The sequence below is a fragment of the Panulirus ornatus genome, chromosome 56 (genome assembly GCF_036320965.1).
Source record: "Panulirus ornatus isolate Po-2019 chromosome 56, ASM3632096v1, whole genome shotgun sequence".
NCBI lineage: Eukaryota > Metazoa > Arthropoda > Malacostraca > Decapoda > Palinuridae > Panulirus > Panulirus ornatus.
The window spans coordinates 16,384,195-16,401,649 of NC_092279.1; the positions used below are offsets into that span (position 1 = coordinate 16,384,195).

A 17,455-nucleotide genomic window follows, 5' to 3' on the forward strand; every position below is an offset into this window, starting at 1 on the left:
TCACTATACAAACTGTCAATATTTTTATAAATTTAAAAGTGGTGCTCAGATCACATCTCACTTGTGTATGTATTTGTAATTACCTATTTGTACTGTACAGGGAGGGAGTTTTCCTTTAATGTGGCCCTGTCTCTTGAACAGTGTCTATAATTTTTTTTTTTTTTTCTTTTGCCGCTGTCTCCCGCGTTTGCGAGGTAGCACAAGGAAACAGACGAAAGAAATGGCCCAACCCACCCCCATACACATGTATATACATACGCAAATATACATACCTACACAGCTTTCCATGGTTTACCCCAGACGCTTCACATGCCTTGCTTCAATCCACTGACAGCACGTCAACCCCGGTATACCACATCGCTCCAATTCACTCTATTCCTTGCCCTCCTTTCACCCTCCTGCATGTTCAGGCCCCGATCACACAAAAACTTTTTCACTCCATCTTTCCACTTCCAATTTGGTCTCCCTCTTCTCCTCGTTCCCTCCACCTCCGACACATATATCCTCTTGGTCAATCTTTCCTCACTCATTCTCTCCATGTGCCCAAACCATTTCAAAACACCCTCTTCTGCTCTCTCAACCATGCTCTTTTTATTTCCACACATCTCTCTTACCCTTACGTTACTTACTCGATCAAACCACCTCACACCACACACTGTCCTCAAACATCTCATTTCCAGCACATCCATCCTCCTGCGCACAACTCTATCCATAGCCCATGCCTCGCAACCATACAACACTGTTGGAACCACTATTCCTTCAAACATACCCATTTTTGCTTTCCGAGATAATGTTCTCGACTTCCACACATTCTTCAAGGCTCCCAGAATTTTCGCCCCCTCCCCCACCCTATGATCCACTTCCGCTTCCATGGTTCCATCCGCTGCCAGATCCACTTCCAGATATCTAAAACACTTCACTTCCTCCAGTTTTTCTCCATTCAAACTCACCTCCCAATTGACTTGACCCTCAACCCTACTGTACCTAATAACCTTGCTCTTATTCACATTTACTCTTAACTTTCTTCTTCCACACACTTTACCAAACTCAGTCACCAGCTTCTGCAGTTTCTCACATGAATATACATCATATATTTATGTATGTTGTGTGCAATAACCATATCCTCTGCTTAAACTAATAACCTTGCTCTTATTCAAATTTCTCTTAACTTCCTCCATTTGCACAATATTCCAAGTCCACCACCCCTATAGACTGCATACTCTCACTCCAAGAACCTTGTGTTAAATGTGTATACAAGTGTGCTGTATGAGAATAGTACAAAAGCTGACAAGATTATTCAGAAGTAAAAGCAAACATGCAGGCACAATGATAGTACTTACATCGTATCCTTAGACCAACTGTAAACCGAGTACTTGCTTCAATTCCAACACATGACTGCTTAAAAAGGTCTAATTTGAAAGTCCGTAATCGCCATGGGTAAAAGGACAACCATGATGATTCTTGGTGTTCTTGTCTGACAAATGTCGAATTCGGTCCCTCATAGTGGTGAAAACTGTCTCCTTCAATTTCAAGACGAAGCTTTCAATAAAAACAATAATCTTTATCACACAAATGTAATGGTCCTGTCTAACAATATTTCATTAATTCAATGTAGAAAATAGAATACATATACAACCTTCTAAACAAAGTTCTTTTAAACTGGATAAATTCTGAGGGGAGAAGGAAGAGATTCTAACAGTCTTCCAAATGGAGCCACATGGAGCCACAGGGACAAAGTCTTTTCATCAACAAGTCGGAGGAGGGAATGAGAGAGAGAAGCCACAGGTAAAAATGATATTTAGCATACAAGAGTTCTAAAAAGCACTTCTCCTCTCAACAATTTTTGTATAACTTCAAAGTAATGTTATGAAAAGTTTTCTATTTTAATTGACTGAACAACCTTTTGCTTATGTTAAAATATCTATAATTTGGAAAAGTAGGTAGCTCAATCTAGCAAGCAAGGTGCCAGCTGCCTTCAAATGAGAAAACTGTACATAGTTTTTAAGTGATGACTATATTGCATTTAATAATCAAAAATTAGTTTAAAGAGTATAAATATTGACAGTGGGTTTCTGTGATCCTTTGAGAGAGAAAGAGAAAGACTTGGTGAAAATGATATTTAGCATTTAAGAGTTCCAAAAACCACTTCTCCTCTCAACAATTTTTGTGTAATTACAATTTGTTATGAAGGTTATGTATTCTAACTCACTGAACAGGCTTCTACTCATGTTGAAATTACTGAAAATTTTGAAAAAGTAGATGGCTCAATCTGGCAAGAGGCTATTTACATGCCAGCTGCCTTCAAATGAGAAAACTGTAAACATTCTTTAGGTGTTATCTATGTTACATATGATTATCAAAAATTAGTTTAAAAAGTATACATACTATGAGTAGGTCTTTCTGATCTTGTGGAGCTGTTAATACCACAAAATCTTGAAGGTAGATTCTACATGAATTATTTTTTTAAGTATAGCCAATTGTATTTATACCAAATTAATATTTTTGATGTATCCACTGTATGATAGAGTAAAACATAAAGTCCATGGGTTTCTGAGGAATTATACATTTAAAAATGTAATTCACCTCTATAGTTTTGAAGAGAGTTGCAAGAGTCTTGTGTTCCCCTTTGTGACAAAACACATGTAGCTTATTTGTGCCATCTCCTCTGATAATCAATTCTCTTCCAGCAGACATTAAAAAATAATCTGGAAAGAGGAATGCAAATCATTAACATATTTAATGTGAGTTTGTAATGTAAGAGGAGGGAGTTTTACACTCAAGGGGTCCAATGTTCTCTACTAACATACAGTCTTATAAATTTACTATGCTATTTACATTAACCATGTCCTCAGTCATTCTATTACATTCATCCACCACTCTCATACTATAAAAAAAATTATTTAAGTCTTTTCTAACAAGTAACTTTCTCACGTTATGTCCTCTGGTTGTTCTATCCCTGTATCTCTTGAAGTGTTGTTCAATGTCCACATCACTGATGTTTTAAAAACCCAAAGGTTGTGATCAAATCTTCCCTCACTCTTCTCTCTTCCATGGTTGTAAAATTTAAAGTGTGTATGTAACTGCCTAATTGTGCTGTGCAAAAATGGAGTTTCACACTCATGGGACCTAAGTTCTTGAACATTCTCTACCGTCATACATCTCTTTATACTTCTGAATACTGTTCACAATTAACATATCCTTTTCTGTTTATTCTATTTATCCACCACTCTTACAAAATTAGAGTACTTTTTTACATCTTTATGACAAGTTTCTTGCTCATTTTTATATCACGTCCACTGGATGTTCTATCCTTGTATCTCCCTAAGAACTGGTCGCTGTCTGGATCAACAATCCATTTTAAAAATTTAATGGCTGTGATCATGTCACCCTTCTCCCTTCTTTCCTTCTTCCAACTGCAGTACCATGGCTGGAAATGGGATAAAAACAAACTACAAAATAATGCAAGAAAGGTATGTACTGTGAAGAAAGAATAAGAAATGCACATGGATGACAGTTTTTGAAGTTGATAGGGTCTTTTAGAACATATGGTATATGAAAGACTGGTCTAAAAAACATAAAATGGTAAAATGCAGTTGAAAGTACAAGGAAAATAGGTAGACCTTTGTGAGATGAGTAGATGGAGTAAAACAATCTACTAAGACCAGGGATGTTTCAGATGTAGTTGCTGAAAAGAAAATCTTATTGGGTGCAACAGAACCATTCTGTTTATGAAGGTGAAAGTATGGATGGTGATTCTGACCTCATATGACAACTCAACTTGGCATGCGTAGTGAAAAAGTAAGAAGCTTTTTTATTAATATGGAAATTCATGTTTCACTTTAACTCACTGGACAAGGTTTGAGAATGTGTATGAGGGAGGTAAGAGGCTGTATACACATGATTCACCCACTGGAAATGAGTCAAAGTCAATAAATGGTCAGACAATACTAAACACTTCCTACCTTGTTCTTCTGCAGCTTTTGGCTTAGGAGGTGACTGGTTTAACCTCCCTTTCTGAATACCAGCTGTAATCATTAAAAAGTCCAATTATTATACAGAAACTGCAATATTCCCTGTAAGGTATTTCACTGGCACAATGTAGTTTATGAAACATATATCATCTCATGGCACCACCAATGTTTCCTTCAGTCTTAAAATAAAGAATAACAGTATAGATAATTTTCTATATTTCTTTAACCCTTTTACTGCATCAAGCAGACATATCTGCTCACATATGTATTCTTATGAATGACAATCCAATTTACCCTATGGATTCTGAAAAACTTTCCCCCTCTACTACAAGAAAAAATACCTCCTACATCCTTGAAAAGCCCACCATATATCTGGCATACTGCTATTTGTGAGTAACAATCCACTCAAAGTTTGTATACAGATTGATCACATGATTAGATGATCTATAGCTTTCTGTGTTTTGAGGTAAATCTTAATGATCTTTTTTGTAACTGTTGTATGTTATATATTATTCAATTATACAGTATTCAAGTATCTGTCTTTTGAAATACCACTATATTTCTGATACTTTGTAATAAGCCACTAAAATGCCAGCATATGTCAATATTTTCATCATTCAGAGTCCACGTGTACAATGCCTGAGCTTGGACTTTTACTTATAAGCAAGCTATAGACATTATATTACCCTATGATATACAGAACAATGTTTTATATCCTAAGTATAAATGACCCACAGGTTATAGAGAGTGTAAGCAGCGAAGCATGTAATTCTTACTAACATGTGATTATACAATGAGTGAGTAGCCATTTACCTCTTATGATTGATATTTTTATGTTACAGGGAAAGTTTTAGCCTCGTGCTGCCCAGTCTCATAACATGGTATATATGAACCATGTCTTTACTCCTATGTATGTATGCACACACACACACACACACACATCCTAGCCTAAGCTACGTTCCCATTTACTGACCAGCCCTGATGGGAGGATGAACACTTGAGTTGGGCATAGGCTGATTGCCACACCCAGGATTTGAGCCTATGTGGGTCCAACCCCAGGTTGGCCCATGGTCAGTAACGCTAAATACTTTACCATGGAGGCCCATATATAATCACAAAATAAATGGCACAGGATTAAATTAAGCTTGAATTGCATTTTGATTGTAATGTTATTCATTAATTAACTAGTAACTACTATGTAACTTTTATGTTTTAATCTTACTTTTATGCTGATACAGCTTGGTTACAAAAAACTGCCAAATAGTGTTTTAAGTTCGTGGTTATAGTTTCTGAAATGTTTCAATTTTCTCATAGCAATCTTGAGTAGCAAGCATAAGATGGTTGCAAGTGATGCAGAAATCGAAACCATTTTGGCAGAGTCTGAGAGCAGGATTGGGTTTGAGGATGTTAATGAATGCTGATTATAATGCCTTAAGAGATATAAAAGGGAGATGGAAACACCAGACCTACTTCCATCAGCCAGCTGAGTTACAACAGTTCCAGTACACAAATGGTATAAGACTGAGACTGTTCAAGCCCAAAGTCTCCCACATTCAGATAGCATTTAACTGATATAAAAGATTTGATGTTTAGCTACAGGTATCACTTTTAAGACTTAGGATATTAGCCAAATGTTTCATTAAAGTTAGATGTAAATATTCCATAATGTATATAATACAGCATTTTGTATAACACCAAAATTTACTATGAGGCAGAAGTTAAAAAATGAAAACTTAGCAAAGAGAAAAACTTTTATTTTTCATTAAAAAGATCCTTCACTTCTTACAGTGATCATTGTTATTGTTATTGATGCATGATGTGATTCACACTAATAATAATTTCAGCTCTTTATTCACTTTATTGAATGAATTTATGTGCCATTTATGGGAGACAAATTTTCATATATTTTTGCATTTTTTTTATGTAAATCATCTTTTTTTCTCTTAACCATTATGGATTCCAAGAAATTCTAGAGTCATTACACCTCTTAATATTGATAAAGTAATAGAAAATATCAAATTAATAATTTCATCTTTTGGTGAATAATTGACACTTTTCAAGGCACCACCATCAGAAAACTTATGCAGCGAAAGGGTTAAGAATATATTATACTGTTCTAATTACATACTTTTAAGTGTGCTGCATGTAGAAGATGGAAGGTGGGCAGGTGAGGAAGGGTACTGAGCAGGTGGATGACAAAGAAAAGCCGTTAGTAAAAGAGAAAAGAGAGGTACATGGACAAAACTTACAGGGAAACAATGCAAATGGTTGGGAGATGTACAAGAGAAAGCATCATATATATATATATATATATATGTGTTTTGGGAGCAGCTAAATGAGTGTGTTAGCGGTTTTGATGCACGAGACCGGGTTATAGTGATGGGTGATTTGAATGCAAAGGTGAGTAATGTGGCAGTTGAGGGAATAATTGGTATGCATGGGGTGTTCAGTGTTGTAAATGGAAATGGGGAAGAGCTTGTAGATTTATGTGCTGAAAAAGGACTGATGATTGGGAATACCTGGTTTAAAAAGCGAGATATACATAAGTATACTTATGTAAGTAGGAGAGATGGCCAGAGAGCGTTATTGGATTACGTGTTAATTGACAGGCGTGCGAAAGAGAGACTTTTGGATGTCAATGTGCTGAGAGGTGCAACTGGAGGGATGTCTGATCATTATCTTGTGGAGGCTAAGGTGAAGATTAGTATGGGTTTTCAGAAAAGAAGAGTGAATGTTGGGGTGAAGAAGGTGGTGAGAGTAAGTGAGCTTGGGAAGGAGACCTGTGTGAGGAAGTATCAGGAGAGACTGTGTACAGAATGGAAAAAGGTGAGAACAATGGAAGTAAGGGGAGTGGGGGAGGAATGGGATGTATTTAGGGAATCAGTGATGGATTGCGCAAAAGATGCTTGTGGCATGAGAAGAGTGGGAGGTGGGCTGCTTAGAAAGGGTAGTGAGTGGTGGGATGAAGAAGTAAGAGTATTAGTGAAAGAGAAGAGAGAGGCATTTGGACGATTTTTGCAGGGAAAAAATGCAATTGAGTGGGAGAAGTATAAAAGAAAGAGACAGGAGGTCAAGAGAAAGGTGCGAGAGGTGAAAAAAAGGGCAAATGAGAGTTGGGGTGAGAGACTATCAGTAAATTTTAGGGAGAATAAAAAGATGTTCTGGAGGGAGGTAAATAGGGTGCGTAAGACAAGGGAGCAAATGGGAACTTCAGTGAAGGGCGTAAATGGGGAGGTGATAACAAGTAGTGGTGATGTGAGAAGGAGATGGAATGAGTATTTTGAAGGTTTGTTGAATGTGTCTGATGACAGAGTGGCAGATATAGGGTGTTTGGGTCGAGGTGGTGTGCAAAGTGAGAGGGTTAGGGAAAATGATTTGGTAAACAGAGAGGAGGTAGTAAAAGCTTTGCGGAAGATGAAAGCCGGCAAGGCGGCAGGTTTGGATGGTATTGCAGTGGAATTTATTAAAAAAGGGGGTGACTGTGTTGTTGACTGGTTGGTAAGGTTATTTAATGTGTGTATGACTCATGGTGAGGTGCCTGAGGATTGGCGGAATGCGTGCATAGTGCCATTGTACAAAGGCAAAGGGGATAAGAGTGAGTGCTCAAATTACAGAGGTATAAGTTTGTTGAGTATTCCTGGTAAATTATATGGGAGGGTATTGATTGAGAGGGTGAAGGCATGTACAGAGCATCAGATTGGGGAAGAGCAGTGTGGTTTCAGAAGTGGTAGAGGATGTGTGGATCAGGTGTTTGCTTTGAAGAATGTATGTGAGAAATACTTAGAAAAGCAAATGGATTTGTATGTAGCATTTATGGATCTGGAGAAGGCATATGATAGAGTTGATAGAGATGCTCTGTGGAAGGTATTAAGAATATATGGTGTGGGAGGCAAGTTGTTAGAAGAAGTGAAAGGTTTTTATCGAGGATGTAAGGCATGCGTACGTGTAGGAAGAGAGGAAAGTGATTGGTTCTCAGTGAATGTAGGTTTGTGGCAGGGGTGTGTGATGTCTCCATGGTTGTTTAATTTGTTTATGGATGGGGTTGTTAGGGAGGTAAATGCAAGAGTCTTGGAAAGAGGGGCAAGTATGAAGTCTGTTGGGGATGAGAGAGCTTGGGAAGTGAGTCAGTTGTTGTTCGCTGATGATACAGCGCTGGTGGCGGATTCATGTGAGAAACTGCAGAAGCTGGTGACGGAGTTTGGTAAAGTGTGTGGAAGAAGAAAGTTAAGGGTAAATGTGAATAAGAGCAAGGTTATTAGGTACAGTAGGGTTGAGGGTCAAGTCAATTGGGAGGTGAGTTTGAATGGAGAAAAACTGGAGGAAGTGAAGTGTTTTAGATATCTGGGAGTGGATCTGTCAGCGGATGGAACCATGGAAGCGGAAGTGGATCATAGGGTGGGGGAGGGGGCGAAAATTTTGGGAGCCTTGAAAAATGTGTGGAAGTCGAGAACATTATCCCGGAAAGCAAAAATGGGTATGTTTGAAGGAATAGTGGTTCCAACAATGTTGTATGGTTGCGAGGCGTGGGCTATGGATAGAGTTGTTCGCAGGAGGATGGATGTGCTGGAAATGAGATGTTTGAGGACAATGTGTGGTGTGAGGTGGTTTGATCGAGTAAGTAACGTAAGGGTAAGAGAGATGTGTGGAAATAAAAAGAGCGTGGTTGAGAGAGCAGAAGAGGGTGTTTTGAAATGGTTTGGGCACAGGGAGAGAATGAGTGAGGAAAGATTGACCAAGAGGATATATGTGTCGGAGGTGGAGGGAACGAGGAGAAGAGGGAGACCAAATTGGAGGTGGAAAGATGGAGTGAAAAGGATTTTGTGTGATCGGGGCCTGAACATGCAGGAGGGTGAAAGGAGGGCAAGGAATAGAGTGAATTGGAGCGATGTGGTATACAGGGGTTGACGTGCTGTCAGTGGATTGAATCAAGGCATGTGAAGCGTCCGGGGTAAACCATGGAAAGCTGTGTAGGTATGTATATTTGCGTGTGTGGATGTGTGTATGTACATGTGTATGGGGGGGGGTTGGGCCATTTCTTTCGTCTGTTTCCTTGCGCTACCTCGCAAACGCGGGAGACAGCGACGAGGTATAAAAAAAAAAAAAATATATATATATATATATATATATATATATATATATATATGGGGATGAGAGAGCTTGGGAAGTGAGTCAGTTGTTGTTCGCTGATGATACAGCGCTGGTGGCTGATTCATGTGAGAAACTGCAGAAGCTGGTGACTGAGTTTGGTAAAGTGTGTGAAAGAAGAAAGTTGAGAGTAAATGTGAATAAGAGCAAGGTTATTAGGTACAGTAGGGTTGAGGGTCAAGTCAATTGGGAGGTGAGTTTGAATGGAGAAAAACTGGAGGAAGTGAAGTGTTTTAGATATCTGGGAGTGGATCTGGCAGCGGATGGAACCATGGAAGCGGAAGTGGATCATAGGGTGGGGGAGGGGGCGAAAATTCTGGGAGCCTTGAAGAATGTGTGGAAGTCGAGAACATTATCTCGGAAAGCAAAAATGGGTATGTTTGAAGGAATAGTGGTTCCAACAATGTTGTATGGTTGCGAGGCGTGGGCTATGGATAGAGTTGTGCGCAGGAGGATGGATATGCTGGAAATGAGATGTTTGAGGACAATGTGTGGTGTGAGGTGGTTTGATCGAGTAAGTAACGTAAGGGTAAGAGAGATGTGTGGAAATAAAAAGAGCGTGGTTGAGAGAGCAGAAGAGGGTGTTTTGAAATGGTTTGGGCACATGGAGAGAATGAGTGAGGAAAGATTGACCAAGAGGATATATGTGTCGGAGGTGGAGGGAACGAGGAGAAGAGGGAGACCAAATTGGAGGTGGAAAGATGGAGTGAAAAAGATTTTGTGTGATCGGGGCCTGAACATGCAGGAGGGTGAAAGGAGGGCAAGGAATAGAGTGAATTGGAGCGATGTGGTAAACCAGGGTTGACGTGCTGTCAGTGGATTGAATCGGGGCATGTGAAGCGTCTGGGGTAAACCATGGAAAGCTGTGTAGGTATGTATATTTGCGTGTGTGGACGTATGTATATACATGTGTATGGGGGTGGGTTGGGCCATTTCTTTCGTCTGTTTCCTTGCGCTACCTCGCAAACGCGGGAGACAGCGACAAAGCAAAAAAAAAATATATATATATATATATATATATATATATATATATATATATATATGAAAGCCGGCAAGGCAGCAGGTTTGGATGGTATTGCAGTGGAATTTATTAAAAAAGGGGGTGACTGTATTGTTGACTGGTTGGTAAGGTTATTTAATGTATGTATGACTCATGGTGAGGTGCCTGAGGATTGGCGGAATGCGTGCATACTGCCATTGTACAAAGGCAAAGGGGATAAGAGTGAGTGCTCAAATTACAGAGGTATAAGTTTGTTGAGTATTCCTGGCAAATTATATGGGAGGGTATTGATTGAGAGGGTGAAGGCATGTACAGAGCATCAGATTGGGGAAGAGCAGTGTGGTTTCAGAAGTGGTAGAGGATGTGTGGATCAGGTGTTTGCTCTGAAGAATGTATGTGAGAAATACTTAGAAAAGCAAATGGATTTGTATGTAGCATATGTAAGTAGCATTTTTTTTTTTTTTTTTTCCAAAAGAAGGAACAGAAGAGGTCCAGGTGAGGATAGTCCCTCAAAGGCCCAGTCCTCTGTTCTTAACGCTACCTCGCTATCGCGGGAAATAGCGAATAGTATGAAAAAAAAAAAAAAAAAAATTTATGGATCTGGAGAAGGCATATGATAGAGATGCTCTGTGGAAGGTATTAAGAATATATGGTGTGGGAGGCAAGTTGTTAGAAGCAGTGAAAAGTTTTTATCGAGGATGTAAGGCATGTGTACGTGTAGGAAGAGAGGAAAGTGATTGGTTCTCAGTGAATGTAGGTTTGCGGCAGGGGTGTGTGATGTCTCCATGGTTGTTTAATTTGTTTATGGATGGGGTTGTTAGGGAGGTGAATGCAAGAGTTTTGGAAAGAGGGGCAAGTATGAAGTCTGTTGGGGATGAGAGAGCTTGGGAAGTGAGTCAGTTGTTGTTCGCTGATGATACAGCGCTGGTGGCTGATTCATGTGAGAAACTGCAGAAGCTGGTGACTGAGTTTGGTAAAGTGTGTGAAAGAAGAAAGTTAAGAGTAAATGTGAATAAGAGCAAGGTTATTAGGTACAGTAGGGTTGAGGGTCAATTCAATTGGGAGGTGAGTTTGAATGGAGAAAAACTGGAGGAAGTGAAGTGTTTTAGATATCTGGGAGTGGATCTGGCAGCGGATGGAACCATGGAAGCGGAAGTGGATCATAGGGTGGGGGAGGGGGCGAAAATTCTGGGAGCCTTGAAGAATGTGTGGAAGTCGAGAACATTATCTCGGAAAGCAAAAATGGGTATGTTTGAAGGAATAGTGGTTCCAACAATGTTGTATGGTTGCGAGGCGTGGACTATGGATAGAGTTGTGCGCAGGAGGATGGATGTGCTGGAAATGAGATGTTTGAGGACAATGTGTGGTGTGAGGTGGTTTGATCGAGTAAGTAATGTAAGGGTAAGAGAGATGTGTGGAAATAAAAAGAGCGTGGTTGAGAGAGCAGAAGAGGGTGTTTTGAAATGGTTTGGTCACATGGAGAGAATGAGTGAGGAAAGATTGACCAAGAGGATATATGTGTCGGAGGTGGAGGGAACCCACCCCATACACATGTATATACATGCGTCCACACATGCAAATATACATACCTACACAGCTCTCCATGGTTTACCCCAGATGCTTCACATGCCCTGATTCCAATCCACTGACAGCACGTCAACCCCGGTATACCACATCGATCCTATTCACTCTATTCCTTGCCCTCCTTTCACCCTCCTGCATGTTCAGGCCCCGATCACACAAAATCTTTTTCACTCCATCTTTCCACCTCCAATTTGGTCTCCCACTTCTCCTCGTTCCCTCCACCTCCGACACATATATCCTCTTGGTCAATCTTTCCTCACTCATTCTCTCCATGTGCCCAAACACTTTCAAAACACCCTCTTCTGCTCTCTCAACCACGCTCTTTTTATTTCCACACATCTCTCTTACCCTTACGTTACTTATTCGATCAAACCACCTCACACCACACATTGTCCTCAAACATCTCATTTCCAGCACATCCATCCTCCTGCGCACAACTCTATCCATAGCCAACGCCTCGCAACCATACAACATTGTTGGAACCACTATTCCTTCAAACATACCCATTTTTGCTTTCCGAGATAATGTTCTCGACTTCCACACATTCTTCAAGGCTCCCAGGATTTTCGCCCCCTCCCCCACCCTATGATCCACTTCCGCTTCCATGGTTCCATCCGCTGCCAGATCCACTCCCAGATATCTAAAACACTTTCCTTCCTCCAGTTTTTCTCCATTCAAACATACCTCCCAATTGACTTGACCCTCAACCCTACTGTACCTAATTACCTTGCTCTTATTCACATTTACTCTTAACTTTCTTCTTTCACACACTTTACCAAACTCAGTCACCAGCTTCTGCAGTTTCTCACATGAATCAGCCACCAGCGCTGTATCATCAGCGAACAACAACTGACTCACTTCCCAAGCTCTCTCATCCCCAACAGACTTCATACTTGCCCCTCTTTCCAAAACTCTTGCATTCACCTCCCTAACAACCCCATCCATAAACAAATTAAACAACCATGGAGACATCACACACCCCTGCCGCAAACCTACATTCACTGAGAACCAATCACTTTCCTCTCTTCCTACACGTACACATGCCTTACATCGTCGATAAAAACTTTTCACTGCTTCTATATATATATATATATATATATATATATATATATATATATATTTTATTTATTTATATATTTTGCTTTGTCGCTGTCTCCCGCGTTAGCGAGGTAGTGCAAGGAAACAGACGAAAGAATGGCCCAACCCACCCATGTACACATGTATATACATACACGTCCACACACGCAAATATACATACCTATACATCTCAACGTATACATATATATACACACACAGCCATACACATATATACACATGTACACAATTCATACTGTCTGCCTTTATTCATTCCCATCGCCACCCTGTCACACATGAAATAACAAACCCCTCCCCCCTCATGTGCGTGAGGTAGCACTAGGAAGACAACAAAGGCCCCATTCGTTCACACTCAGTCTCTAGCTGTCATGTAATAATGCACTGAAACCACAGCTCCCTTTCCACATCCAGGCCCCACACAACTTTCCATGGTTTACCCCAGACGCTTCACATGCCCTGGTTCAATCCATTGACAGCACATTGACCCCAGTATACCACATCGTTCCAATTCACTCTATTCCTTGCACATCTTTCACCCTCCTGCATGTTCAGGCCCCGCTCACTCAAAATCTTTTTCACTCCATCTTTCCACCTCCAATTTGGTCTCCCACTTCTCCTCGTTCCCTCCACTTCTGACACATATATCCTCTTGGTCAATCTTTCCTCACTCATTCTCTCCATGTGACCAAACCATTTCAAAACACCCTCTTCTGCTCTCTCAACCACACTCTTTTTATTACCACACATCTCTCTTACCCTTACATTACTTACTCGATCAAACCACTTCACACCACATACTGTCCTCAAACATCTCATTTCTAGCACATCCACCCTCCTGCGCACAACTCTATCCATAGCCCACACCTCGCAACCATACAACATTGTTGGAACCACTATTCCTTCAAACATAGCCATTTTTGCTTTCCGAGATAATGTTCTCGACTTCCATACAGTCTTCAATGCTCCCAAAATTTTCGCCCCCTCCCCCACCCTATGATTCACTTCCGCTTCCATGGTTCCATCCCTAGCCTAAGCCTAAGCCTAAGCTAGGTACCCATTTCATCAATCAACCCCAAGGGGTGGATGAACAGCTGGGTTGACTATGGACCGACTGCTACAACTAGGATTTGAACCTATGTACTTGAAACTGGGTGGCCTGTGAGTGCATCATGGTCATGAACAGTAACACCTACACCATGGAGGAAAAGAAGGATTTGTATGTGGCATCTAAAGATCTGGAGAGAGTATACAATATGGTTAATAGAAATGCCTTGTGGAACATCTTACAAATATATGATGCAGAAGAAAATTTACTAGAAGCAATAAGAAGTTTTTAGCAAGAGTGTAAGGTATGAGTACAAGCAGGAACAGAGGAGTGAATGGTTTCAGGTGAAGACTGATTTGTCGCAAGGTTGTGTAATGTCACCTTGGCTGTCTAATTTGTGTATGGATGGGGTGGTGAGGAAAGGAAATGCAAGGGTAATGGAGAGATGGGCAAGTATGCAGTCTGCATGAGGTGAAGGGGGCCTGGGAAGTCAATCAGTTGTTTGCTAATAACCCAGAACTGGTAGAAGATTCAAGTGAGAAACGGCATAATCCAGTATTGGCCTGACACATTGGGAATCATTTTATGAACATGTCCTTGTCCGTATATTTGAATGCAATTCTTACATCTCCCACCAGAGATTTTGCCTCTTCCACAATTATCTAGTGATAAATTAAGCACAAAACCAACTCAGAGATCTCTTTCAAATGCAGATGCCTTCAATTCACGTCCTGCAAGGTAACAATCAAACTGAGACATTATTTCATTTTGTCCCATCCTCATCAACTTGGACGGAATCTCATGCATCTGACCATGAAGAACTCTAGCCATACTTTTGGGGGTCACATTTTCCCCACAATCATTTCAATTGGAAGGCATACTCCATCAGTATGTGGAGATGACATCCTTCACAAACAACTAAAGTTATAACTTTGACAGAATCCTAATGAGTACACTAACAAGTTGGGGAACATATGACCTTGATGTAGACACCAGATCTGTGTGTACAGCAATAAACATGGTTAATTTACCAGATTTTTCAAATTATTCAATAAACCTACATACTAAAAACCTCCCTAACTTTCCAGGGCTCTGCACTCTATGACTGAAGACTTCCAAATTAGACAGACAACATAAGTGAAGTATACAATACTATTTAGCAAAAGCAAATTATTTGCAAATAGTGCTATGAGCGAGAGCCTCGTAAGTACCTCACCTGGTTGCCTATATGATAGTAGATATTTACCAAAATTATATTCTGTTGGGAATCACCCAGTGTCATCTGTTTGTTAGTGGTGGATTTTCATGTGTGAATGGTATATTTTTACTGGAATACTGGAAATTAAGGTAAATTTGAATGATTTGCAAGGTTAGATGAGGTTTCATTAATTCTGCTGATTTTCTACAAAGGGATTATTTTCTTTTATTTCAATTAACCCTGCATTTTCCCAGATATATACTGTCACCTTATTCAATGTCATTTGACAAAAAGAATGCTACAAATTATGCTCTATAAGTAGTCCTGTAATCACAAACAACTACAAACAGCCCCTAAAACAAAAGGTGTCACTTCCCAAAGCTAACTTTGATGCAGATCTAAAATACTTATACCTAATAATTGATAACCATTGGAGTCATGCTATGTTCAAGAGCTTAGTAAATCTGAAGGACCCTTATTCTCCAAACTCAGCCCCCATACCAACCCTAAATCCTTGCTAAGTAATCCTAGGAAAAGAAATGTCTATGAATCAAAGACAAAATAATATGGTAACAGGCTTATCTATCTACCTACATATCTGCTACCTGTTCCCAACAAAAATCCTTCATGAGGTTGGCCACGGTAACAGAGTTTCCATAACAAGTGAACTCCAATGCTGTTTCTTAGCCTTTAATGCCTCACTCTTAACAGGCCACTGGCAGAGAGCAACTCTAGTGCAGTGTTTGCAGGAGCTCCTACCTAATGTTCCTACTGACTTCTATGGAAAAACTCGTTTTAAAGTTCCTACCAACGACTACTACCTAATGCTCTTGCCTAAATGTTCTTACCTACTACTTATATCTACTGCTCCTAACATTTAGCCAAAAGGCAGGGCTAGTGCAGTGCTCACCACAGGGAAATCTAATCATGAAGAATGTGTTGTACAAGTTGATTGCTGTCAAGTGTTATGTATGACAAGGATATTATGTATGTCTGTGGACAGAACACCAGTGGTCCACCTGTGGGTGAGGCAGAAAGAAAAGACAGCTACCTGGGTCAGAGGAGTGCAATGTGACAACCACTAAAGTGCTGGCCCACTACACTGCAGTGACTAACCCTCCCGATACCCAGGCTGGTAGTACTGGTAATATACCTCACTGGTCGTTGGCTGCCTACCAACTACTACCTACCAAAGTGACAGGTAGAAACATGAAACAGAAAAATATATGGTTCAAATACACCTTTGCTGAATGCATATGCATAATGATAATACATAGTTTCTAAATTCACCAAAAACAGCAAATAAAATATGATCATATACGTTTATTTCCAATGTGGACCTCTTAGTACATTAAGGTACAGATTAACAATGAGAACCAAATTACACCTGAACTAGAAATAAAAAAGAATTATTTCAAAATGACTAAAAACTCTTAAAAACTAAATGACTAAAATCATTAAGGAGTTGATCAAAGTTAATAGCACTAACGTAAAAATAATAGTTACATTCACATCTCAGATTATTAACGCATTATTCCAGAAACAATTTTGCTTATTTCTTAAAATATATTGCAAGCTTGAAGTTGTTTGACGAATAGTGAAAAATCATTCCATGACCTTATACTGGTAAAAATAAGCAAATTCTTATAGAAACCTCCAACCCTAGATATAGCTTCGGTTTCAAAGTGGCAAGCCTTACGTTATGAATATGACTTTGTCTTTATGTAGAAAGAAATCGGTAGGATCCATCAACTTACCTATGTTAGGCATTTCATTCTCGGTTATAACTGACTTCAAACAAATCAAAATAAGAAAACACAGGGACAAATGCAATGCCTGGACACGTTTAGTGATGTTTGTTATGACCGCCATCTTTAAACACTAACTTGAATTCTACCGACGGACGTATTGTACATTTCTTGGGAGTAAGGAGCCTATTTCTATTTATCTTCAATAAAATAAATTTGGTTCATCTTAAGTAAAAACGGATTTGGTTCATCTTAAGTAAAAACGGATTTGGTTCATCTTCAGCAAAATAGATTTGGTTCATCTTTAGTAAAATGGATTTAGTTCACCAATGAAACATTTAAAATCTCTTTATTTGCCTGCTTTATTTGTCTGATATTCATCTTAGACTCTCCCTATAAACGATCCTTAACACAGAAAAAAGTTGGTGAGATCATTATTGACAAGAACAAAATAAGATTAGGTTAAAAGTTGATACAGAGTACTATAAAGTATCTCAAGACCAAAAATTTGTATTAATGTCCGTCTACTAGTTTTTACTGGACAAATAAACACCAAATAATTCACCATCTGAATTAAAACGATTCATTTTCTTTTAACTGTAATTGTCATTAACACATCATTCATATATATATATATATAGAAACTCCAAGAATGCATAATGGAAATAT

The 17,455-nt window shown here is 39.5% G+C and overlaps 1 protein-coding gene across 2 annotated transcripts in view; it reads right to left on the bottom strand.

Moving 5' to 3' along the window:
- Positions 1-16,953, bottom strand: part of Nemp (Nuclear envelope integral membrane protein) — an 88,287-nt gene extending 71,334 nt beyond the window's left edge. For both annotated transcript variants that reach the window (XM_071693951.1, XM_071693950.1), the window contains exons 1-4: positions 16,796-16,953; positions 3,963-4,025; positions 2,584-2,705; positions 1,341-1,539 (exon numbers count right to left, since the gene is read on the bottom strand). In XM_071693951.1, the coding sequence (XP_071550052.1) occupies positions 1,341-1,539; positions 2,584-2,705; positions 3,963-4,025; positions 16,796-16,910 (499 nt within the window). In that variant the 5' untranslated portion in view covers positions 16,911-16,953. The remainder of the gene's footprint in view (positions 1-1,340; positions 1,540-2,583; positions 2,706-3,962; positions 4,026-16,795) is intronic.
- Between the last annotated feature and the right edge of the window lie 502 nt (positions 16,954-17,455).